General features: G+C 39.8%; 1 protein-coding gene across 2 annotated transcripts in view; it reads right to left on the bottom strand.

The window, feature by feature from the left end:
• Positions 1-5,613: 5,613 nt before the first annotated feature.
• The window catches only part of LOC131426008 (paired box protein Pax-1), a 123,377-nt gene continuing 107,808 nt past the window's right edge, over positions 5,614-21,182 (bottom strand). For both annotated transcript variants that reach the window (XM_058588392.1, XM_058588393.1), the window contains one exon: positions 5,614-12,477. In XM_058588392.1, the coding sequence (XP_058444375.1) occupies positions 11,618-12,477 (860 nt within the window). In that variant the 3' untranslated portion in view covers positions 5,614-11,617. The remainder of the gene's footprint in view (positions 12,478-21,182) is intronic.

The raw sequence follows: 21,182 nt of genomic DNA, 5'->3' as shown, positions 1-21,182 counted from the left end.
GGTTCCGGTCCGAGATGTGATGGCGAGTCGGGATAGTTCATATATGTTTCGCATATATCAGTACCTTAAACACATTAATATCCAAGTGTAATCTGATATACCTCGCTCAGAAAGTATAATCTCCACCTACAGGTTCGACACTAATATCCGCCCGATTCTCTCGATCCCCGTCCCTGTCCACCATCTTCATTGGAACTAACAAGATCTTTTTTTTTTGTCACTAACTATTCGTTCCCCCTTTCTCCGTCTCTTCACCATCTCGATGGCAACTAATTAGATCTTTGTAGTTTTCAGACATTTTGTTTCCATACCCCCTATTTACCTCGGTTTCCACAATATTTACTTTTTTTTTTTTCATTCTCTTCCGTAACATCACCATCACCGTCTACGGTTCTACGCTCCAGTCGATGACCAGCATGCGGGCCACCCGCCGGGCCTTCGTAGCCTGGGGGTGTTTCCCGCGGACCCACACGAACCGAAAGGAATCGGCCATAGATAGCGCCATCTGGAAGACCCATGCAACATACAATGGATTCTAGAAAATCTAAGACGACATAATCTAACGATACTATTCTAGTTTTAAGTTAGTCGTTAATTAAGATTAGAAAATACCCTTGGCATCTTAGAGCTTAAGCAGTGTGCCTAAAAATATATTATATTGTTGAATAAAAAAAAAAAAAAAAAAAAACCTGACGACAACATAAATGGTGAGTGCACTGCTTTTTCTTATTATTGCCTCTCACTAAATGAACCGTTATTATTGTTGATTGGTGGGTTATTATCGCTTTGGGCTGAGAGACTAATATCCCCCCAACAAGGACCAATGTTTTTTATAACAATGGCTCAACAATGGACCTCTGTCTGCCACCCGCTCGGCCTTTTGGCTGCCTGGGTAGCCATGGCCACCAAACGGCTACCAAAATTGATTCAGTGACGGTTGTCAAATCCAATTTAAAAAAAAAATATTCGCCTGTGTCTTAGTTAGCCGAGCGTTTCCATCTATTCACCTTCGCTGAAAATGTCAACAATTTCGATGTGGAAAAATCCTGGCGGATACAGTTGTATCGTTTGAGGTGTATATCTGGCAGCGGTGAGGCAGTCGGTCACCAGAATGGCTGCCAGCCATATTTTGTTCGCTGGTAGCGTTTAGTCAGCCGTCTAGCAACCATGCTCATGCGGGCGGGTTTGTTGAACGAAGAAAATGGTATTCGGTTCAACGGTCTGTTCCAAAATCGGCACTTTCATTGGACCAATGGTCCAACCTATTGGACCAACGAAGGAGCACCGTTGAACGGTTTTTCTAAGAGGGTTATCTTTTGCACTGCCAAACATGATATGAAAAGATTCTTTTTTCAATATACCAGTATTTTCCTTTTATTCACCTGGTTTCAAAACTCGTTTTCATTTTTAGATATACATGCAGGATTGACGAATATCAAATGAAGTCGAACAGTAAAAAAAAGGGAGAGCGATCCTTCAAGACGTGACGTGGCGAGAGAATGACACAATTTCGCCTGCATATTTGACAGCTGTCGGAATTTTGCCATTCTTCTGCTGGCTGCCAGAGCTTCTCCACACCCAGTGAATTTTACCGATCCGCATCGGTCCGATAGAACACGATATCGGTCTGTTCGTAGCGCTGCGATCGGGCCGTCATCGAACAATTCTGCACGGTTTGCCATCACCAGTAAATGCATCGACAGCTATAGAGCATTGGGCAACCGTCGTGCTTTAGTTTTACTTTTTTTTCACTCTTAGTGAGACACCATGTCAATATTGTTCGAAACGCTATCGTAGGCTCTAAGCATAATTTGTCCGATGCTCGAATTTACTGGGTTTAAATGAGAGTTTCATGGGAGGATTTCGGTAGTTTATTTGTTTATTCATGCAATCAAAAACGACATACCAGTAGGATTCTTGTTTTGTAGGTTATAGCAGACAATTTTCTTTCAATTTAAAGAGAGCACACCATGTTTTCTACAACTCTGAAAGAGAAAACAATAACAAATCGTTCGACTCATTTGCAAATTTCAGTTCAACAGAAGCAAGACGTTCAATAAACAAAATTACCGTATTCTTAGTGGGACGCAGCTCTGCAAAATTTACCCCATACACTTTGTGAACGGAGTCGACTTGGAAGTCAGAAAACATTGCACCATTTCCCACTAAAATCATCTTGATTGGCTCGGAATCGGTTGTTGCACCTGATTCTGGAACCATTTGGGAATTAATAATCAGAAAGCTGGCTGCATTCCGGCAGCTGTCAAAGTTGTCTAGGTGATATTGCGTCATTATCTCGCCTTACGCGTCTTGTTTATTTCTCTCTTCCTTCTTTTCTCTTATTTTTTATTCGACTTCATTTGATATTCTTCGATCCCGCATGTGCGTACAAAAAAACGAATCTCGAGACGAGGTTAATAAGATTGAAATATGGGTATGTTTGGTAGTGAGAAAGCAATATTATTGGTAATAACATTTTCCATAATTAGTATATGAAGAGCAATAACTTATTGTTTTTTGAATGTACTTTTCTTGAAAAAATAAAACCAAGACGCTAAAAATGTAGAACCGATTCGAAACGGTTCTGACAATATTGTATTGCAATAATCCGACAGAAACAGATCCGATAATAACCGCTAGGCGAAATTCTCTGCCGGAAACGGTTGTTGCATTGTTGCCAGACTCTGGAAGAATTCCGGCAAAAATGGCTGGCAGACATAGCCAACCGTCTGGGGGGAAATCTGCCAGCCGCATACAAGTGGGCGACTGAAAAGCCGGACAATTTTGCACCATTTCCCAGGACTGTTTTCGTGTTCTCATTTGGCGTTATAGATGAGAAGAGCTTTTAGTACCAATGAATCCGTCGGGTAAACTCCTAGAAGTAAAACACTGCAGGGCATCGGTCAACGAAATGAATGTACAGGGTGATTTTTTAAGAGCTTGAGAACTTTTTTAAACAATAAAACGCATAAAATTTGCAAAATCTCATCGGTTCTTTATTTTAAACGTTAGATTGGTACATGACATTTACTTTTTGAAGATAATTTCATTTAAATGTTGACCGCGGCTGCGTCTTAGGTGGTCCATTCGGAAAGTCCAATTTTGGGCAACTTTTTCGAGCATTTCGGCCGGAATAGCCCGAATTTCTTCGGAAATGTTGTCTTCCAAAGCTGGAATAGTTACTGGCTTATTTCTGTAGACTTTAGACTTGACGTAGCCCCACAAAAAATAGTCTAAAGGCGTCAAATCGCATGATCTTGGTGGCCAACTTACCGGTCCATTTCTTGAGATGAATTGTTCTCCGAAGTTTTCCCTCAAAATGGCCATAGAATCGCGAGCTGTGTGGCATGTAGCGCCATCTTGTTGAAACCACATGTCAACCAAGTTCAGTTCTTCCATTTTTGGCAACAAAAAGTTTGTTAGCATCGAACGATAGCGATCGCCATTCACTGTAACGTTGCGTCCAACAGCATCTTTGAAAAAATACGGTCCAATGATTCCACCAGCGTACAAACCACACCAAACAGTGCATTTTTCGGGATGCATGGGCAGTTCTTGAACGGCTTCTGGTTGCTCTTCACTCCAAATGCGGCAATTTTGCTTATTTACGTAGCCATTCAACCAGAAATGAGCCTCATCGCTGAACAAAATTTGTCGATAAAAAAGCGGATTTTCCGAATGGACCACCTAAGACGCAGCCGCGGTCAACATTTAAATGAAATTATCTTCAAAAAGTAAATGTCATGTACCAATCTAACGTTTAAAATAAAGAACCGATGAGATTTTGCAAATTTTATGCGTTTTATTGTTTAAAAAAGTTCTCAAGCTCTTAAAAAATCACCCTGTAGATACAATTCGGACAAATTTCGAATTATTGGGAAGACATGATGATAATATTTATCTAGTGATGGATGGAAGTGAAACAGGACTTCGGATATGATGTTTTTACCCAGGTAAGGGAACTCGAAACAAAACGTGGTTGAGTTTTTCACCGATACAGATCGCGCTTTTTGTATTTTTCCATTCTCAATTATAGACTTAAAATAGAATATATTCACATTAAACTAAATTAGATATAAATTACATTGTATCAAAAACATTCAAAATGTTATGCTTCTTCTGTGTAGTCGGTTTGCCGGGTTTTCCTTCTTAATTTACTATGCTATCGCTTTATTTGTTCTTCTTCAATTTACATCGCCTACACAACTTACACGTCTATACGCTAGTTACTTCTTAGATAATTGCCTATTCATCAACACGAGTGATTCATTCATTTCGGCGATTATTTTGTTTGTTTATTTCTTTCCTTCTTTCTTTTGCAAAATATTCTATAGTTCATTTAAAATAGATTCTTTCATTACTTTTAATTGAAATTGATTTAAGTGTTTTATGTTTGTTAATTACATTTTTGCCTTCGCACTTTGTCTCTGTCTGTTCAGTATATTTTTTGTTTCCTACTTTGCTCGTTTTTCTACAATGATACAAATTTACAAATTGATGATGCTTCGATAGCATTTCAGGATAGATCGTGCTCTGTGCTGAATCAACGGAACGAAATTCAAGCAGATCGATCGTATTTTTTTGCTTTGTTTTGTTTTGTTCTATAACTAAGATGAGAAAGAAAACATTGATATCTATAACTAATATTAACAATTTCGTCTTCGAAAAGGATGAGAATTTTCATTAGCACTGGTTTTCGCTGGTTTGCTTCGAATATTTTTACAATTTACTTAAAACTAAAATCGCTCGGTTTTTTTTCTGTCTCCTACGTGAACATAAAATTGCTGCCAATGTGTGTGCTGCTGCTGCTGATTAGGAGGGTTTAGTGTGTCGGAACGATCTCCCTAGAATCTTCGGTCACCGTTCTATGTTTTGCCTTTTTACTTTTGTTTTTTTTTTGTTCACTTGTTCCCGTTGTAAACAAAGTCAACGTGCGCGGGTAGAGCTAATCGCCGCACGCCGCCCGTGCAACGGTCACTGCAAAGTAGGCGCGAAAAGAAGTCACGTATAATTGCGTTTTACCCACTTGCTTTGATTTGCACCGAATCAAGCCGCCGGTACTGGCCGGTACCCCGACTGGGTACCGGCTGACTGACTTAGTTAGTTACATACTTACTTACTGACGGGGGCTCTGCTTACCGAGACCCAGTGGCCCGCCCGGTAAATGAGGAACATGCATAGAGGAGCGCGTGGACACAGCAAAAAATAGAAGAAAAAAAAACCTAAGTCGTTCCTCTCCATTTGCCTAGGCATGACTGTTTGTTGCTGAGCTGTTACTGATTATTACTCTAGTGTTGTTTTTGTTGTTGTTTTACTGTTTCTGCTATGTACAAGTTTGCCGTTTTTTGTGTTTTGTTTACTTCCTCTGTGTATATGTTATAGAAAAAGGCACACATCTGGGGATATTTATTACATCTTTCTTTTTTTATGCATAGTTAAATTTAATGTTGTAATTCTAATGTGGTTTTCATTTTTGCCTGGGTTTTATTTAGAGCTTTTGTTTTTTGCTTCTGTACAGTTTAAAATTGATTTTTCACTACATCTGCTGGTTTTCCTTTCCACGCACCTAATAGCGGGGTTCGAATGCTTTTTTGTGTGTGTCTTGTTTGGGTGTTTACTTGTAATTTCAGTAAAATATTGCTTTTTTTCTTGATTTAAACTTTTCTTGCTCGGCTCTCTACTTGCCACTAAATTTCTTTTCGTTTTTTTTTGTTTTAACATATGATATAGGTTTGTTGTACTTGCTTTTAGTTCTTCCCGAAACAGAAGTGTTGTGATTTTGTGAGTTGTTCGATTATCGTTTCATTTTTCTTTTGCATTATTACAACCATTTGAGCTACGATTTTCGCTACTAATCTGTGGTGAGTTTAGGGCATGCATTATTACAGTATAAAGTCGAAAATATGAATGTGTTTTGTTGTTTCAAATTCTCACACCCCCCTCTACATTTGTTATCATTTTATTTTGTACTGTCTGTTGTTTTTTGTTGTTAAACTGGTTTTAATATATTTCGATTGTTTCTGAATTTACAGTTTTGGATGTGTGCACATTTTTCATGGTTTTCAGAATCTGTTTCTGGTTTTTATTTTTTAATGACAGAACGAAAACTGCGAGTTTTTTCTTCCATGGCAAACTACGACCTCTAGTTGGGTGTAGTGTTTGATTCGTGACAGTTGCGTGATTCGCTGACGAAGCATCCCTACTGGGTTCGAATACTGTTTACCTTTTTTCTCAACAACTTTCTGACAATTGCTTGTTCAAATTTCGCTTCATACAACTACAGGTGGAAATGAGTTATCGTAAGTATGTTACTTTTCAATCTAGTTGAAATGAGATTCATATTTCTGTGTATTACAAAGTATTTCATGACGAAATGAACTTTTCGAAAGAATAATTGCTGAAGTACACACTCAAGTCAAACCAAATATACAGTTTTTCAAGGGGTAATTATTTTAAGTGAGAAGATTAGACCAAATTATTCTGTTCGAAATGAATGTCGAATCAGATCTGAGAGCTCACTTTCCAGATCTAGTTCGGAATGCTGTACAAATCGAGGCGAATCGGTTGAATTTTTCTTCAAAATTTTGTGTGGAATACAATATGAATTCCGAATAATGGAAGCGGACATTAGTGCAATAACCGGAAGAAAAAAATTTCTCGGATCAATCCAACCGATTGAATCAGAAATCTGTCGGATTGAGTGCGAAAAGCGAATGAAATTGACGTCAAGGTTTCCGGGCTGATTGAGATTTTCAATAAAAATTTATTATGAATAGTTAAGTTTCAAAATCAATATTTTCGCATTGTTCAAAAACATCAATTAGTTCTTCTTAAATTTGAGAAAAAATTCTAGTCATTTGTCGATTAAATCAACTAAAATTTGTCTACCTGTTTGGTACGGTTTCTTTCCCAGGTGAAGTGTAATAAAAAGGTTCTGGCAACAGCCAGGCTTGTAAGGAATTCTGGCAACCGGCAGAAGCCTGGCTGCATTGAGGTTTCTATGCCCGGTACAAAAATGATCGATGAACCTAGTGAAAAATTGGTGGCCAATATATTTCGTGATGAAAACAAAAATAATTTGTAATAGGGATTCACACATTCAATTCATATGAAGGGACACAACGTTAAGTTCACGGAACATTTTGACGTCGGGTACGTGAGTAATATTCGGCTAAAAAAAATATTAAATTAATCTTGACGTCGACCGAAGTTGATTGATCGTCTGAATCGTGTTTAATGCTGCCGTTTCCTGATGAAAACGAACCAATTTCCTTTGTATTTGTGATTGCAAGTGAGCTGTCAGAAAAGGCAATTGCAGCTGCGATCAAAATCAGAGATGCCTGGTCTGCAGATTTGTCTGCAAATCTGCGGATTCTTATGTAGTGCTGCAGACGGTTTCTGTTGAAGACTTTTGAAAATCGAGTTTTTCGCAGAATTTCGTCAAAATTTACAGACTTTTGAAATGGACATGACGCTTTTTTGCTTATCAAACCGGTTTTGTGATTCATACTTCACAGAGTAATCAGATATTTTATCGGATTTACAGACTTTTGCAACCCTGTCTGAAGATGTTGGAAATTTGTATCTCTGCGGTCAAAATTGCCCAGGCGGAATTGCGTCATTCTCTCGCCGTACGTGTCTTGTTTACTTAGCTTTTTCTTCGTTTTTTGTTCGACTCCATTTGATATTCGTCAACAGCGATGTTAGATCTATGGATCCGAAGATTTTCTTCGGACCTACGGGAATTTGAATTTATCAACGGAGAACTACGGGAACTTTTGTTTTGTCTGACGAACGAAAAAAAAAGTTTTCCGCCGCGAGAGCTTCCGAGAAAAATGCCATTCTACGGAAATGACACTCCTACTATAAGCATCGCTGTTTGTCAACCCTGCATGTATAAACAGAAATGAAAACGAATTTTGCGACGAGTTAAATGAGATTGATGTATGGGTATTTTGAGAGCTGAAGAATAGATAATTTTTAGAACAATGTTATTATCCTTCATATACACTTCTTATTGACAAAATAAAACCAAAGGCGCTTAAAATATGAAGCCGGTTCAAAACGGCTCTGCCTCTGGCAGCCCGTCTGGGGTGACATATGTCATTGCTCACTTAAACTCTTTGATTGTGCAGCTAGGGATGTCAGATTTTTCGAATTACTCGTTTATTCAATAATCGAGTATAATATCAAAACTACTCAATTAAATTTTAATCTGGGTTATTAATCGATTATTACTTTTGAATTTTTCATATTATTCGATTTGTTCAGTAATCGAATATTAGTTTCAAATTAATCGATTAAATATTACTCGATTATCTGGGCTATTAATCGATTAATCGATCGATATTACGACACCCCCAAGTGTGCCGAAGAAAGTCACCATAAATTTCCGAACGAAACTCAAAATAATACGCGTTTTTGTGATAGCGGCCCTTCAATATCCAATTTGAAAGAAATTTCGGATGAGCTAGAAAAAATTTTCAAATGAAACATTTTCTCTTTCGTTTACTCTTATAACTTAATCCCAGAGATTACCGAATCTTTCGGAATTCCTCTTCAAAGTTGATAGGTGGCTTATTGGCCGTTATCACAAAAAAACGCGAGATATTTTCTCGGAGATGGCTGAACTGTTTTTTTCACAGATGAAATCATCACAAAAGTTTTTCGGTCCCATGGAGAGATATTGAATCTTGTCCGAATCTGACTTCCGTACGCTTATAAAAAGTTACTTTGAATTCGAGTACTCAAGTTAATCAATTTCAAATGATAAATGGAAACGTCAAAAATTGAGTAGTTGCCATCAATGGATAATGAATCACTCTTACTCTAAGTTTAACTGAGTTTAACGTAAGAGCTCGAGAGATCAGTCTAAAAGTTGTAATAACCATTTGTGGCAACAGTCTTAATTTTTTTGTTAGTTAGATTGCGTATTTTTGTCTCACTGTTTAAATTCGAAACTTTAACTAGAATGCAGAAAATATCGGACGCTGAAACAGTGAGGAGGAAATTACAAGGTAACCCGCATTACAAGTTCGTAATGAATTCCGAATCAAATTCGAATGGGCAACCATTTTTTATTCAGAATGATCAGTTTTGTTTCACTTTTTCTGCACTTTAGTATTTACTCATTTTCGAGGAAATTTTCTTAAACGTGAGAAGTGCGTTTACCCGCTTGTGAGGAATTCTGGCAACCGTCAGAAGGCTGGCTGCATTCCGGCTGCTGTCAAAATTGTCCAGGCGAAATTGCATCATTATCCCGCCGTACGTGTCTTGTTTATTTCCTTCCTTTTCTTTTTTCATTCGACTTTATTTGATATTCGTCAATCCCGCATGTACGTAAAAAACGAATCTTGAGACGAGCTAAATGAGATTGAAATATGATATTGTTTGGTAGTGAGAAAGCAATGCTATTGACAATAACATTTTCCATGATTAGTATATATGAAGGGCAATAACTTATTGCTTTTCATATGTACCTTTTATTGAGAAAATAAAACCAATACGCTAAAAATCTAGAACCGATTCAAAACGGTTTTGCCAATCTTGTATGGCAAGAATCCGACAGAACAGAACCGTTAATAACCGCTAGGCGAAATTCTCTGCCGGATACGGTTGTTGCATTGTTGCCAGACTTTTACCGGAATTCTGGCAGACATAGCCAGCCGTCTGAGGAAAAAATCTGCCCGCCGCATACAAGTGGGTAGAATTTCAAACGTCATTTAAAGCAGCGATGCCAAAAAACGCCCAAAATTCTCTTAGTGTGACTCAAGACTATTTCAATTTGTAGGTTTTTCAGTTGATAGTTTAAAATTCTGTTTTTTATGTTTTAAGAATCGTTGAAAAGTACTTTAAAGAAAAATTCAAGAGAATATGGATTGGATGACGAAGGTCGGTTTAAAATAAATTTCTGCGGGGCGTTTAAAAAATTCTCTTCCATTTCCAACAGATTCAGGCACCTAGCTAGGGTTCTGCAGACAGCCGTAATTCCTTTCATATTCCCGAAAAACTTGAAGATTTATATTTAAATATTCAGCTATATGAAATTGTTATTTCAACAAAAAGTCAGTACGAAAACGTGTAAAACGAATTGACAATTCAGGTCGAATTTTCTTCTTCAATTTCATCTGATTTTCGAACCAATCGGTTGCAGGCGAAATTTATTCGGAATTGGTTGTTGTACTGGGTCCGCAATGATTCGACTTACTTACTGAATTCCACATGAAATTCTGAATGAAAATTTTTCACCCACTCAGACGACCGGAAATGTCTAAAAAAAATTTAACAATCGGACAAAATTCCGGTAATAAGCTGGCAACAATGAAATGGACATTTTCGCTAGGCATTTTCGCCTGTTGGTTGTTACCGTTTTTTTTTAGCCGGAATCCCGCCAGGTAAGGCTGTCCGGTTTGATGATATTGCGGACAAACGAATGACACAATTCTGCCAAACCGGTTTCGAAAACTTCCCGAATTCAACTAGTTTTCTGAAGGCAGCCGAAATTTTCACCAAACGGAACCGCTCTGATTTTAATGATTCCCCATAAGAAATTCCACCGAGGTGACAGCCTTAAATCGAAATGTCAACTACTGTGATGAGAATAAAGAATTCATAAAGACCTTATTGATCAAATGACGGACAATTCCGTTTGTTATGATTTAATGTTGGATTATCATGAATTATAATTTTCATTTGGCTAGCAAGTGAGACTATATGAATTGTGTTCTTTTTGTGGCTCCGTCGATAACATCGCTATCAATATTTTTTTTCTATTCCAATGAATTTCATGTCATGGAATTTCCCAATCCCACAATGTTACGTGTTGTTCCACCTAAAATTCGAGTAAACTTTGACGCTCTATTTATGTACATCTTATAAGATGATAAATCATAAGATTTTTTTCGAAGCTCGAGATGACGTTTACGTGTACCATATAAGAATAAAATAAAAAATAGAAAATATGTTGATGTTTCTAATAATTGGGAGTAGTTCGCGTATAATGCTAGAAACATTTGAGAAATTCGCAGATTGACAATTTTTTTGTCGACAGAAATTGTTTGACTTGTCTTTAGTACACAAATCGTTGAAACTACATTGAAAGGTTTTCTGCTAAACGATACTCATTTTCAGCGTATTTGAATTGTAGTTTCGAATCCAACAATCACTGGATCTTAAATTCCTTAAACAAACGAGTAAAACTGACAGTTCCAGTAGAGATGGACGAGTTGCGACTCGCTCACAGCTTTAGCCGTGGCCAACTAGATTGTTTGTTTTTTTTTCTAAACGAAACGTAGCTACTAAAACAATTCGGCTTCAAACAACTGGACATTAATGTTCAATATATTGCACTGGTTTTACACTTCGTCTCATTCAGGATCTCGCTCATTCTGATCCTCTTTCGCTCACCATCACTTCATCAAGTCCACACCTTTCTCGGAACAAAACAGTTCATTTTAACCAGCTCTCTCGTGATACTTCTGTTTTTTTTTCTTAACACAAGAAATCGGAGGAAACTAAACGCTTATCTACACTAACTGAACCAGGGTCTGCTGCTGCTTCCCGCCTAGAATAGCACACTTGTCTGGGTAGCCATCATGGGAGGCCATGGCGATCCCTCCTATAAACCGCTGGCACTGGCCAGTCCCCCGTGGTGCATGCCGCCACTCTGCAGATACATGTAGTAGTTGTACGAATTGGGGGGCGACTGATGGTGGGTGGTGTCCTGCATCTGGTGTTGCATGTTGCCGGCCATGTTGGGCACGACGGAACCGAGCGAGGGTGGCGGTGGCGTCGTGTGGCACTGCGATCCGGGATTTCCGCCGTTCCGCAGGGCAGCAACTGCTGCCTGGTGGTGCACGTTCGCCAGGATGTCCGTTACCGAGTGGGACGATGGCCAGCAGTGGTGATGGTGGTGAGGTGATCGCATCGGTGTCACTCCGGTCGGTGGTGACGGACTGCCTCCGCAGGAGATTTCCGATTTGAGCGAGTTGGTCGTGTACGGATAGGAGGGATAGATGGAGTTGTACAGGTGGGTGGTGTGCGGCGTATGGCTACCGCTGTGATGGTGCGTAATATTTCCCAGCTTGTTTCGCAAGATCCTCGAGATTGAGCTAACGCTAGGCACGTTGTTCTTGTCGCAAACACCATCCGACAGCAACCGGTCTCGGATTTCCCACGCAAATATACCGGGATCTTTCTGTTTCAGTTCGCGGATGTACGTCACCACCTTCGGTGTGGTCACACGTGGCTTGGAACCTCCAATGGCACCCGGCAGTATCGAACCGGTTTCGTGATATCGGGCGAGGATTTTCGAGACACAACCGTGGCTGACACGAAGCTGCCGGGAAATGTCACACGGCCGGATTCCAAGCCGGGCCAATTCGACGATTCGCATCCGGGTGCTGTTCGGAAGTGGACGCCCATTGACGAACACTCCGCCCAGCTGGTTCACTTCGCCGTACTGCTGGGCTTGGTTTTCTGTGAATGGAGTTAGAGAGAAAAAAAAAACGGAAAACAATTAGTACGAGGAAAGTCACTGTTTGGTAAATAAACAATCATAGTTTTGCTATGGATTAGTTTTGTGAGATGGAAACTCGATTCCCGTGCCGATGACAGTGGTGGCAGAGGTGGAATTCTAACTTACGGAATCTTCTAGTACAGAAAACGGATGTTGTGATAGGTTTGTTTGAGACTGTCTGTCTTCGACGGAGGATGATCGTGAGAATCAAAACAACGTTATTGTTCGGAGTTGTGAGTTTGTTGATGTAAATTCTTCAAACTGAATAGTCTCAGATAAATAAGACAGACAGCTCCTTGGAATTTCATTTTAACGTCAATGTTTCATTAGATTTTACATGTTGATCATAGAACCAGAGATCAGCGGAGAGAAAATCGTAAAGCTGGTAACGTGGTGTACATAAAACTTCTAGCACCGCTTGCATTGAGTCCCTCTTAAAGTCGATTCAGACGATCCGACTCCTTCCGTCACAGGCAACCTCCGTCACCGTCACGGTCAACATTAATTACATGAATTCTTATGGAGCCACGTCTTGACGGACGGAGCGTGTGAACGTTCCGGTAAAGAAAGTATTAAACTAATTTTGACGGAAGCTGACGTTCCGGTGACGGTGACGGAAGAAGGTGGCACCAGGCAACCAGGTTAATTTGAACTTCAAATGACTTGTCTGTTAATTGATGGTAAATTTTTCAAAAGGCTATAGATGGCTGCCGCAGCAAGTGACAGTTCTTTTTGTTCACTTCCTAAAGATTTTGGTATTTTTTCTTGTATGAAGATGATCATTAAAGATCCTAGATGCAATTTACAGATTCTCTTTGTTTACTTTCTATTTCAATTATTCAGTCCTATTGGCAGTCGATTTCCCAAATTTTTTACATATTTTCATGCGTAAAAAGTCTACTTTTGATCTGTATTTGAGAAATGATTTAAAATGTAGTAATATGCTTTAAAAACTGAAAGAGAATATAAACAAAAAGGATCTGCCAATTGCATTTAGGATTTTTTTTCTAATGTTTATCGTCATATAAGTAATGTTTTCTATTGATTCCACATATGAAGAATTGAGAGATAAACGTCAAATCAGTATCAAATGATAAAGAAGAAACTACACAAAGAGAAACTGTCATTCACTATTACAGACTTTTGAAAACCTTCGCAAAAATTTTGAATTTTCGCCAATCGTAGATATCTCTTTGATAGTACTGCATAAAAATGCGTACTGATGAAAATGAATGTCGTCGTTTAAAATGTCTTACATTTCTCGTAAAAACAGATCTTTTTATTATCAAACATGCATAAGAAAATATTTGGAATCGGTTGTTGTACTGGACTCCGCATCGATTCGGATTTCATAATGAATTCTGCCCATTCGGATTTCATTCGGAATTCACTCCGAATTGATTATGCGGGATCAAGTGGAGTAACCCGCTTGCATGTGCCTGGCAGATTTCCCACCAGACGTCAGGCAGCGTCTGTAAGAAGGTCTTTGCCGGAATGCTAGCAGAACTCCGACAAGAGTCTGGCAACAATGCCACAACCGTTTCCGGTAGAGAATTTCACTTAGCGGTAATTAACGCTTCTGTTTCTGCCGGATTTTTGCCATACAGGACTGGAAGAACCGTTTTGAATCGGTTCTTCATTTTTAGTGCTTTGAATTTATTTTTTTTTATTAGAAGATTAAATGGAAGGCAATAACATAGCTTTTGCACAACCAAACATGATATGCAAAGCTTCATCTCTCAATTTACCATTATTTTCATTTCATTTACCTGGTCTCAAGACTCGTTTTCATTTTTGAATGTACATGCAGGATTGACGAATATCAAATGAAGTCGAACAGACAAAAAAGAAGCAAAAGCGATCTTGCAAGATGTCACGTGGCGCCTGTAAAATTTAGACTGCAAAATTTTGACAGTTTCCGGAATCTTGCAGGCTTCTGACAGCTGCCAGAATTTCTCACCAGCGGGAATCTGTCAATAATCGAAATGATGGAATGAGCAATGAATTCTTACTCGACTGCATGAATTTTCAGTGCTCGATCGGTTCAGTGCTAGCATTTTCGCCTGAGTTGGTTGCTCGATCAACCCGATTGACAGTGACATTATAAATGTCATTGAATATTCGCTCATTTTATGAATGTGTTAGTGTAACAGTTAGGCGACTTACGCCATTTCACTACACTCCAGCTAGAGGAATGGATGATGCTGAATAATGTAGGTCGTTTTATTGATTTCCAGCGAATTTCAACAGTTTATGCTGGAATCCTAAGAAGAACTGGTTATTTACTATCTATATCTGAAAAACTTGAATATTTAAATTTATATATTCAGTTGTATAATGTTTTTATTAAAAACTAAACTAAAACATCAGCACAAAAACGTGCAAAACCGTGAAAGAAGAAGACGAATTGACAATTCAGTCCGCATCTTCTCACTCAATTCCGACAGATTTCCGAATCAACCGGTTGTAGGCGAAATTCTTTTGGAATCGGTTGTTGCACTGGAGCTGGAATCGATTCGGAATTCATTATGATTTCCTCAAGAAATTCCGAATGAAAATTTCTCGCCGATTCGGAATTCATTGAAAATTTCTCGCCGATTCGTTACATTGAAGTTACGCGATTTTTTCGAAGTGTGTAATATTACCCACTGAGAAAGCGGAAAGATTTTGTCGGGTGTTGAGCGATTGTTAAACGACATACTGAACTAAATACTAGTTTAGTTTGTTGGAATGGTCTGTTGTTGTTTTCTTTCCTACAGAAGTAGTATCAAAATTGGGTGTTTTCTTCATATAAATAGAAAAGGTTGTTATTATATGCGAAGTAGAAGTATTATACAGGTATGTAGTGTTTATTTAGAAAAAAAAAGGTAGGTAGAAATTTCCAAAATTATCTAATAATACCAGTGCAACTATTCTCTTGAGTTTGTTGAGCGAAAAATAAAGGGACACGGCTTGGTAGTCTGTTTCAAATTTGGCAAACGGAAGTCCCGATTCGGTCTTCCGTTGGACGATTTATTGGATATTTATAGAACCAACGGAGGACTTTCGTTGGGTGTTTTTTTTTAATTTAGAAGGTCAGGCAAAACGATTCATTTTGCCGAGATATTCCCCTGTAAGAAAAATACGTCCAATTGTTTTTTCCCGTCGGTTTAATACGTTGAAATCGGGACTTCCGTTAGGCGATTTTAGAACAATCATTAAATCTCGCGCACTTTGTTTTTCGCAACGAACTCGGCAGACAGAAGTCCATTGTTAAGTCATTTTGCATTTGAGCGATTGTAGCCCTGGTGAACTAATTTTACTGGAGAATTTTGAAAGTTAGGGTAACAGAGGTATTTTGGCAACTTCATATATTTTGGCCCACCAAACAATCTTTATGGATTCAATCGATCTTAGGTAAGCCATGTTGCATCAGTTTGAAGCTAATCACATTAAATTACCTATTGCGGAAGGATTTTTCAAAGATATTAAAACATTTGGTGGATATTTTTACAAAGTGGGCCAAAATAAAATCGATCCTAAAGTGGGCCAAAATACCTCTGTTACCCTACTTATGCCGTTTTCGCTTGATGCCGAACCTAACCCAGTTTCCACTGAAAATCGAGTCAGTTTCGAACCTGGTTTTTACATCAGGTTTGCTCAAACCCCCGTTGCTAAGTACGAAACCAACACAGTTTCGTGAAAAGTGTTTGTTGGATGAAACTACCCTGGGTCAGTTTCAGTTTTTTCAAGCGAAAACGACATTATTACCTATTTTCAGGTATCTCACAAAGTCGGCATGATTCACCGAATTGTTGTCCGCTCGTCAATCGAGAAAGCTTCTATCATCAGAATGAAACGTAATCGAAGCAGGCCACATCTAACCCAAACAAATTGGAGATGGGAGAGAACAAAAAAAAACAAGAAAGAATTCTACACCAAACCGAATTGAGACTCATCTCTCGTGTCAACCGAAGCGTGCAATTTATTAAATAATTTGTGGTGAAAAAGTTCCTTTTGAAGTGCGGCAAAAACCCTCCGATTGGAATGCCACGGGCAGGCGCTTGAACCAGGGAAAAAAGGGGTGATCCATGTCATGTCAGATTCCTAACGATTACGATGACGATCTCGAGTCGAGTCCACCGGGGGTTAGTGCATACCGGTCCAGACACACACACACCACAAGATAGGAGAGCAATCAGCATTTCAGCATTCGGGTGGGGTCGTTTCACCGAACAATGGCAAATATTTCAGCCCCTTGTTGGTTGGGAAGGCATTGTTCGAAACCGGGGAAAAATGAAATTGATGGTTTTGATTTAAATTTCATAATTGGCATTGTGCGTTGGCAGTCGGCGAGCGATTAATTGGTTTTGAAATTAAAAAAAAAAGTGAACAATACTAGCGGACTGTGGCAGCGGAGGCGGTGGCGGCGGAGGTCCCGACCGAGGGTGGGCATTGTGAAGGCATTTGATTTCCCACTTAGAAAAAAACGTTCAACGGTGGTCCTTCATTGGTCCAATACGTTGAATCATTGGTCCAATGAAAGTCCAATCAATCGTTCAACGGGAGGCCAACACGGGTCCTTCGTTTGCCGATTTTGAAACAGACCGTTGAACCGAATGCCATTTTTTTCGTTCAACAAACCCGTCAGACAGAGGTCCATTGTTGAGCCATTTTTAACATGAGGAGTTGGAGCCCCGTTGGACTAGTTTTACTGCAGAATTTCTGAAGTTTCCTCCACTTATTTGTTTAAACTAACAATACATACCAGCACAATGCTTCTACTTCACGTAGAATAACAACAAATTTTCTTTCTATGTAAAGGTAACACTTAATTTTCACACTATTTTTGCAAAGGAATAAACAACAACAAACCGTTCCAGCAAATTGAACGAATATTTCGTGCAATATATCGTTCAACAAGCGCTCAAAAATCAACAAAATTGAACGGCCTGCTGAGAGGGTTTCCATACACAATTAGGCGGGTGGCTTTTGTCACCTCACGCCCACGGCCGTTGTCGGGCATATCGGGGGAAGCGAACGGAAGAAATTACATCGTCGCATTTAGCGGTGCCATTGTGTCATCCGTCGATTCGATTGCAGGGAACAATAATAAAAAAAACCACAAAACAAAAAATACCCAACCGCAACCGGTACACCTACCAGAAGTTGTGTGAAAAAGGCGCGAGGTGATGATGTTTTCGCAGCCGATCGAATCGCAGCATGCCTTGCGGCGGGCTTGCGTCCGCTGGTGTCTGAACGTTTGTTTACAGCGGTTGGGTTGCGCAACTGAATCGAGTAATTGTGCCGTCGTCTGTTCAGCCTGTTCAGCGGAGGAGGATTCGGCGGTTGTACCCACGCCGTCGAACGTTCCGGACTTGCCAGAATGATTACTTAGCGCACAGCGCTAATTAAATCATTCGGCGGCCTAAAATTACTCTACAGGGCTAATGAATCCTTTTGTGAACCATGTTCGGCCACCACAACTGTGGACAGGGTGCCGTCGAAGGGTCCGCGAGTCAGAAAACGGAGCTGTCTGAAAGGAGGAAGACGAGTTGGGGAAGGGAATGGTTGGAGAACCGAGAGCTAGACTCGCCAGATGAACGACCGACTTTTCCGTTTTCTGCTAAGGTTGGCTCGTCCGTAATACAGTAGCGCTCATTGTTTTTTAGCCTTCGGTACACTTGAATGCAAAATCAGAAGCATTTAATCTTTCACTGCTACTGTTGCTGGCGATGATGGGTCAATGGCAGGCCAGGGAAGCGGGGCGCTGGCTGTCCCGAGCGATGATATCTAATACCTCCGTCATTGTTCCGGACTAGCGGGGGATGGAAGGGAACCCTTTTTTTCTTTGAGAGGAAGAGGAAGGGATCGTTCGTTGGGGCTTGCAGATCAGTCTCGATGTTTTGCAGATTTTGATGCGGGACACGCAGATAGTCCGCTGGTAGCATGTGGATTCCAGAAGCCAAGTGCTTACGACGACGACGAGGACCGAGAACAGGTTTTCGATTCATTCCCGTTTCGTTCGTTCGTTTCGGTTGGTGGTTAAGGCGTCAGTGGCTGAGGTCAGGGCAACGGCAATTAGACGAACATTAATTCAATTATTTAAAACACTTTTTGGCACGGTCGAGAGCCTGGCGTTTCAGTAATCGGACCCCGGTTCGGGAATGGTTGGGATGGACCGATTAGAATGAGTGTACCAAGGGCCAAGGTAACATGAGTCGCCGTGAATGCAATCCATCAGTGCACATGACTTTCTCGTCGGTGCAATTTTAGGCCATTTTAGGCGCCGGCTAATCTTATTACCGTCCCTGCAGTTGGACCCACATTACCGAAAAAGAAGTAACGACATAACCGAAAAGCGGAGCGAGCATTTTTTTTTTGTTTTTGGGTGTAACATGAGATTTATGGCTTGTTGTTTCCATGTTCACTCTTCTTAACCTTCCTCGAATTCCTGTCGACATTGGAAACGACTTAATTAACTTTCACGTCATCCGGCGGTTCAACTGTCGTACCAGCGCTCCTAGAAGAATTGACGTTTGTCAATCGAAAGTGCACCCCATCCCATCTAATATCATCGTCGCCGCCATACCGTTGGCACGTGTTTGACACCCTTCGCGCCGAGATCCTCCCAAGTATCCAAGGAACACACTAATTACCAAGCCGCGCATTTTGATTGATTTCCTTGTGATTCCTCTACTCAAGGAACGGAAAAACCTATTCGGACCCTAGATTCGGCAACACGCTTAAGGTGCCGGGCTATATTGTCGTTGCGTGTAGTTTTCACCGCGTAGTAGGCGGCGGCAACCAATGGCACGCGACCGAAATTAAACGAAAGGATCGATCAAAGTAAGCGACGGTGCGTCTACCACCTATAAATAAGCAAACGGGGAAAAACCTGTCCCCCGTGTGGAGGGGCGGCTGCTCGGAACACAGTGGAATGAGAATAACATTCCACCCGAAAACATTGTAACGAGATAATTAATGGTTATTGGGTGCTTGAGGGAATGTTTGGTTCTGCTTGATTGGTTATGGCTCCGGTTCGGTTCGTAAGCGGCGGGGAAGTGTTGTTAGAAAACGCAGAAGTGCTTAAGTAGGGCGGACTCGGTGCGCGCGAGTCCTGTCCTGTTATTGTTGTTAAGTGATTTGTGTTAATTTCTTTACTAGGTATTCGGATGTCGTTGTTAGGTCGGATGCTGATGGTTACTGCGGAAGAAAATTTGCTTGAATTGTTTGTGTAGAAACAATCGTAAGATGCTTCCGGGCAGATATATTTATAGCCGTTTTTATAATCTTGATTGACATCGAGTTTATTAATCTTTACTCTAAAAGAAAAGGCGGACAGGTAATGTCAGAGCCATATCTGGATGACGTGAATACGAATAAAACTGACACAAAGGATCGCCTTATTTCCATCAAACAAATTCTAATACACAATTAAAGAGTAGAAATAATTGAAACATTTATTTTTGGTAACAGCCGAAGATATGAATGAATTTGAAGACGTTGATGTTAGAGTTAGATGATTTTGTTTCGCTTATTTCCAGAATGACTTGTTGCCCAAGAATGTAACATGATACTGATACTGAATACTGAATGTGACGTTTCTGCATCTTGATAGTGCTAAAAATAATTATCACTTTTTCGGTGCGAACGGTGCATAATGCTTTCTCCAATAATTCGAGAGTAATAGCTATTGTTTTCAATACTATTCCTTTCAAATGAGTTTTGAAATGATTTACATTTTATGTTAAAGTGTCGCGTCATATGCGCGAAATTAATGTCGTTTTCGTTTTTAAATTGCACTACACTGGTGTAGCGAAAGCTGCACTGAAACCGTTCGTTTTTACCAATTGCACTACACCAGTGCTACACTTTTTCTGCACCGATACCACTGGTGTAGCACTCATCAAAAGTTTGGTGTAGCTCTGTGCAATGGAATCGTGTATTGTAGTCAATGGTTACTGTTTATGTTTTCGTCATTTTTGTTCGTTTATTCATGCCTCAGTGTAGCACTGCACCGGTGTAGTGCAAATTAAAAACGAAAACGCCATAAGTGTAATACACTTCTGTACCTGTCGGTTTTTTTTTCTCAGTGTTGTAGGCTGTGCTTCATAACCAGGGATGCCAAGTGCAAATAAATCAAATCTGATTCTTACGAAAAAAAAGTCTGACAAAATTCGGCATCATCTATGTTAACAAAATTAAGTTCCATTTGCTTCTTAAGATCTCGTCTTCGACAGGTTAGTTAATTGAAAGCCTCACAGAGCCGTAATGTTTGACTCTATTTGAGCGAAACTTTCTAATTATACTGTTGGACCATGTCTTTGCAGCTATTTATTCTATATTTATTCTTATTTTTAGACGATTTTCAACCATTTATTCCGAGTTTATTCAAACAGACTGAAACTGAGAAAACTAGTATTTTATATGCTGAAAATTTGAAAATACAAAGTTCTGGGAGGAGAGTTGGCTTCACTGGGAGTCCGATGCGGTGTCCTGGTGCTGCTCTCAAAAAAGTATAATTTCAATGTGTTGTTTGATTCGTATAGTTAAAAATTAGATTGAAATAATTATTTTAAGTGATAGTGCAGGTGTAGCAAGTGTGTTTCTAGTAGTGAGAGTGCTATTTTTTCAATAATATTGATCCGCGAAACTAGAGATGTTCAAGCGGCGGAAACTGAGA

The sequence above is a fragment of the Malaya genurostris genome, chromosome 1 (genome assembly GCF_030247185.1).
Source record: "Malaya genurostris strain Urasoe2022 chromosome 1, Malgen_1.1, whole genome shotgun sequence".
Classification (NCBI taxonomy): Eukaryota; Metazoa; Arthropoda; class Insecta; order Diptera; family Culicidae; genus Malaya; species Malaya genurostris.
This window is presented reverse-complemented; position numbering and strand designations above follow the sequence as displayed.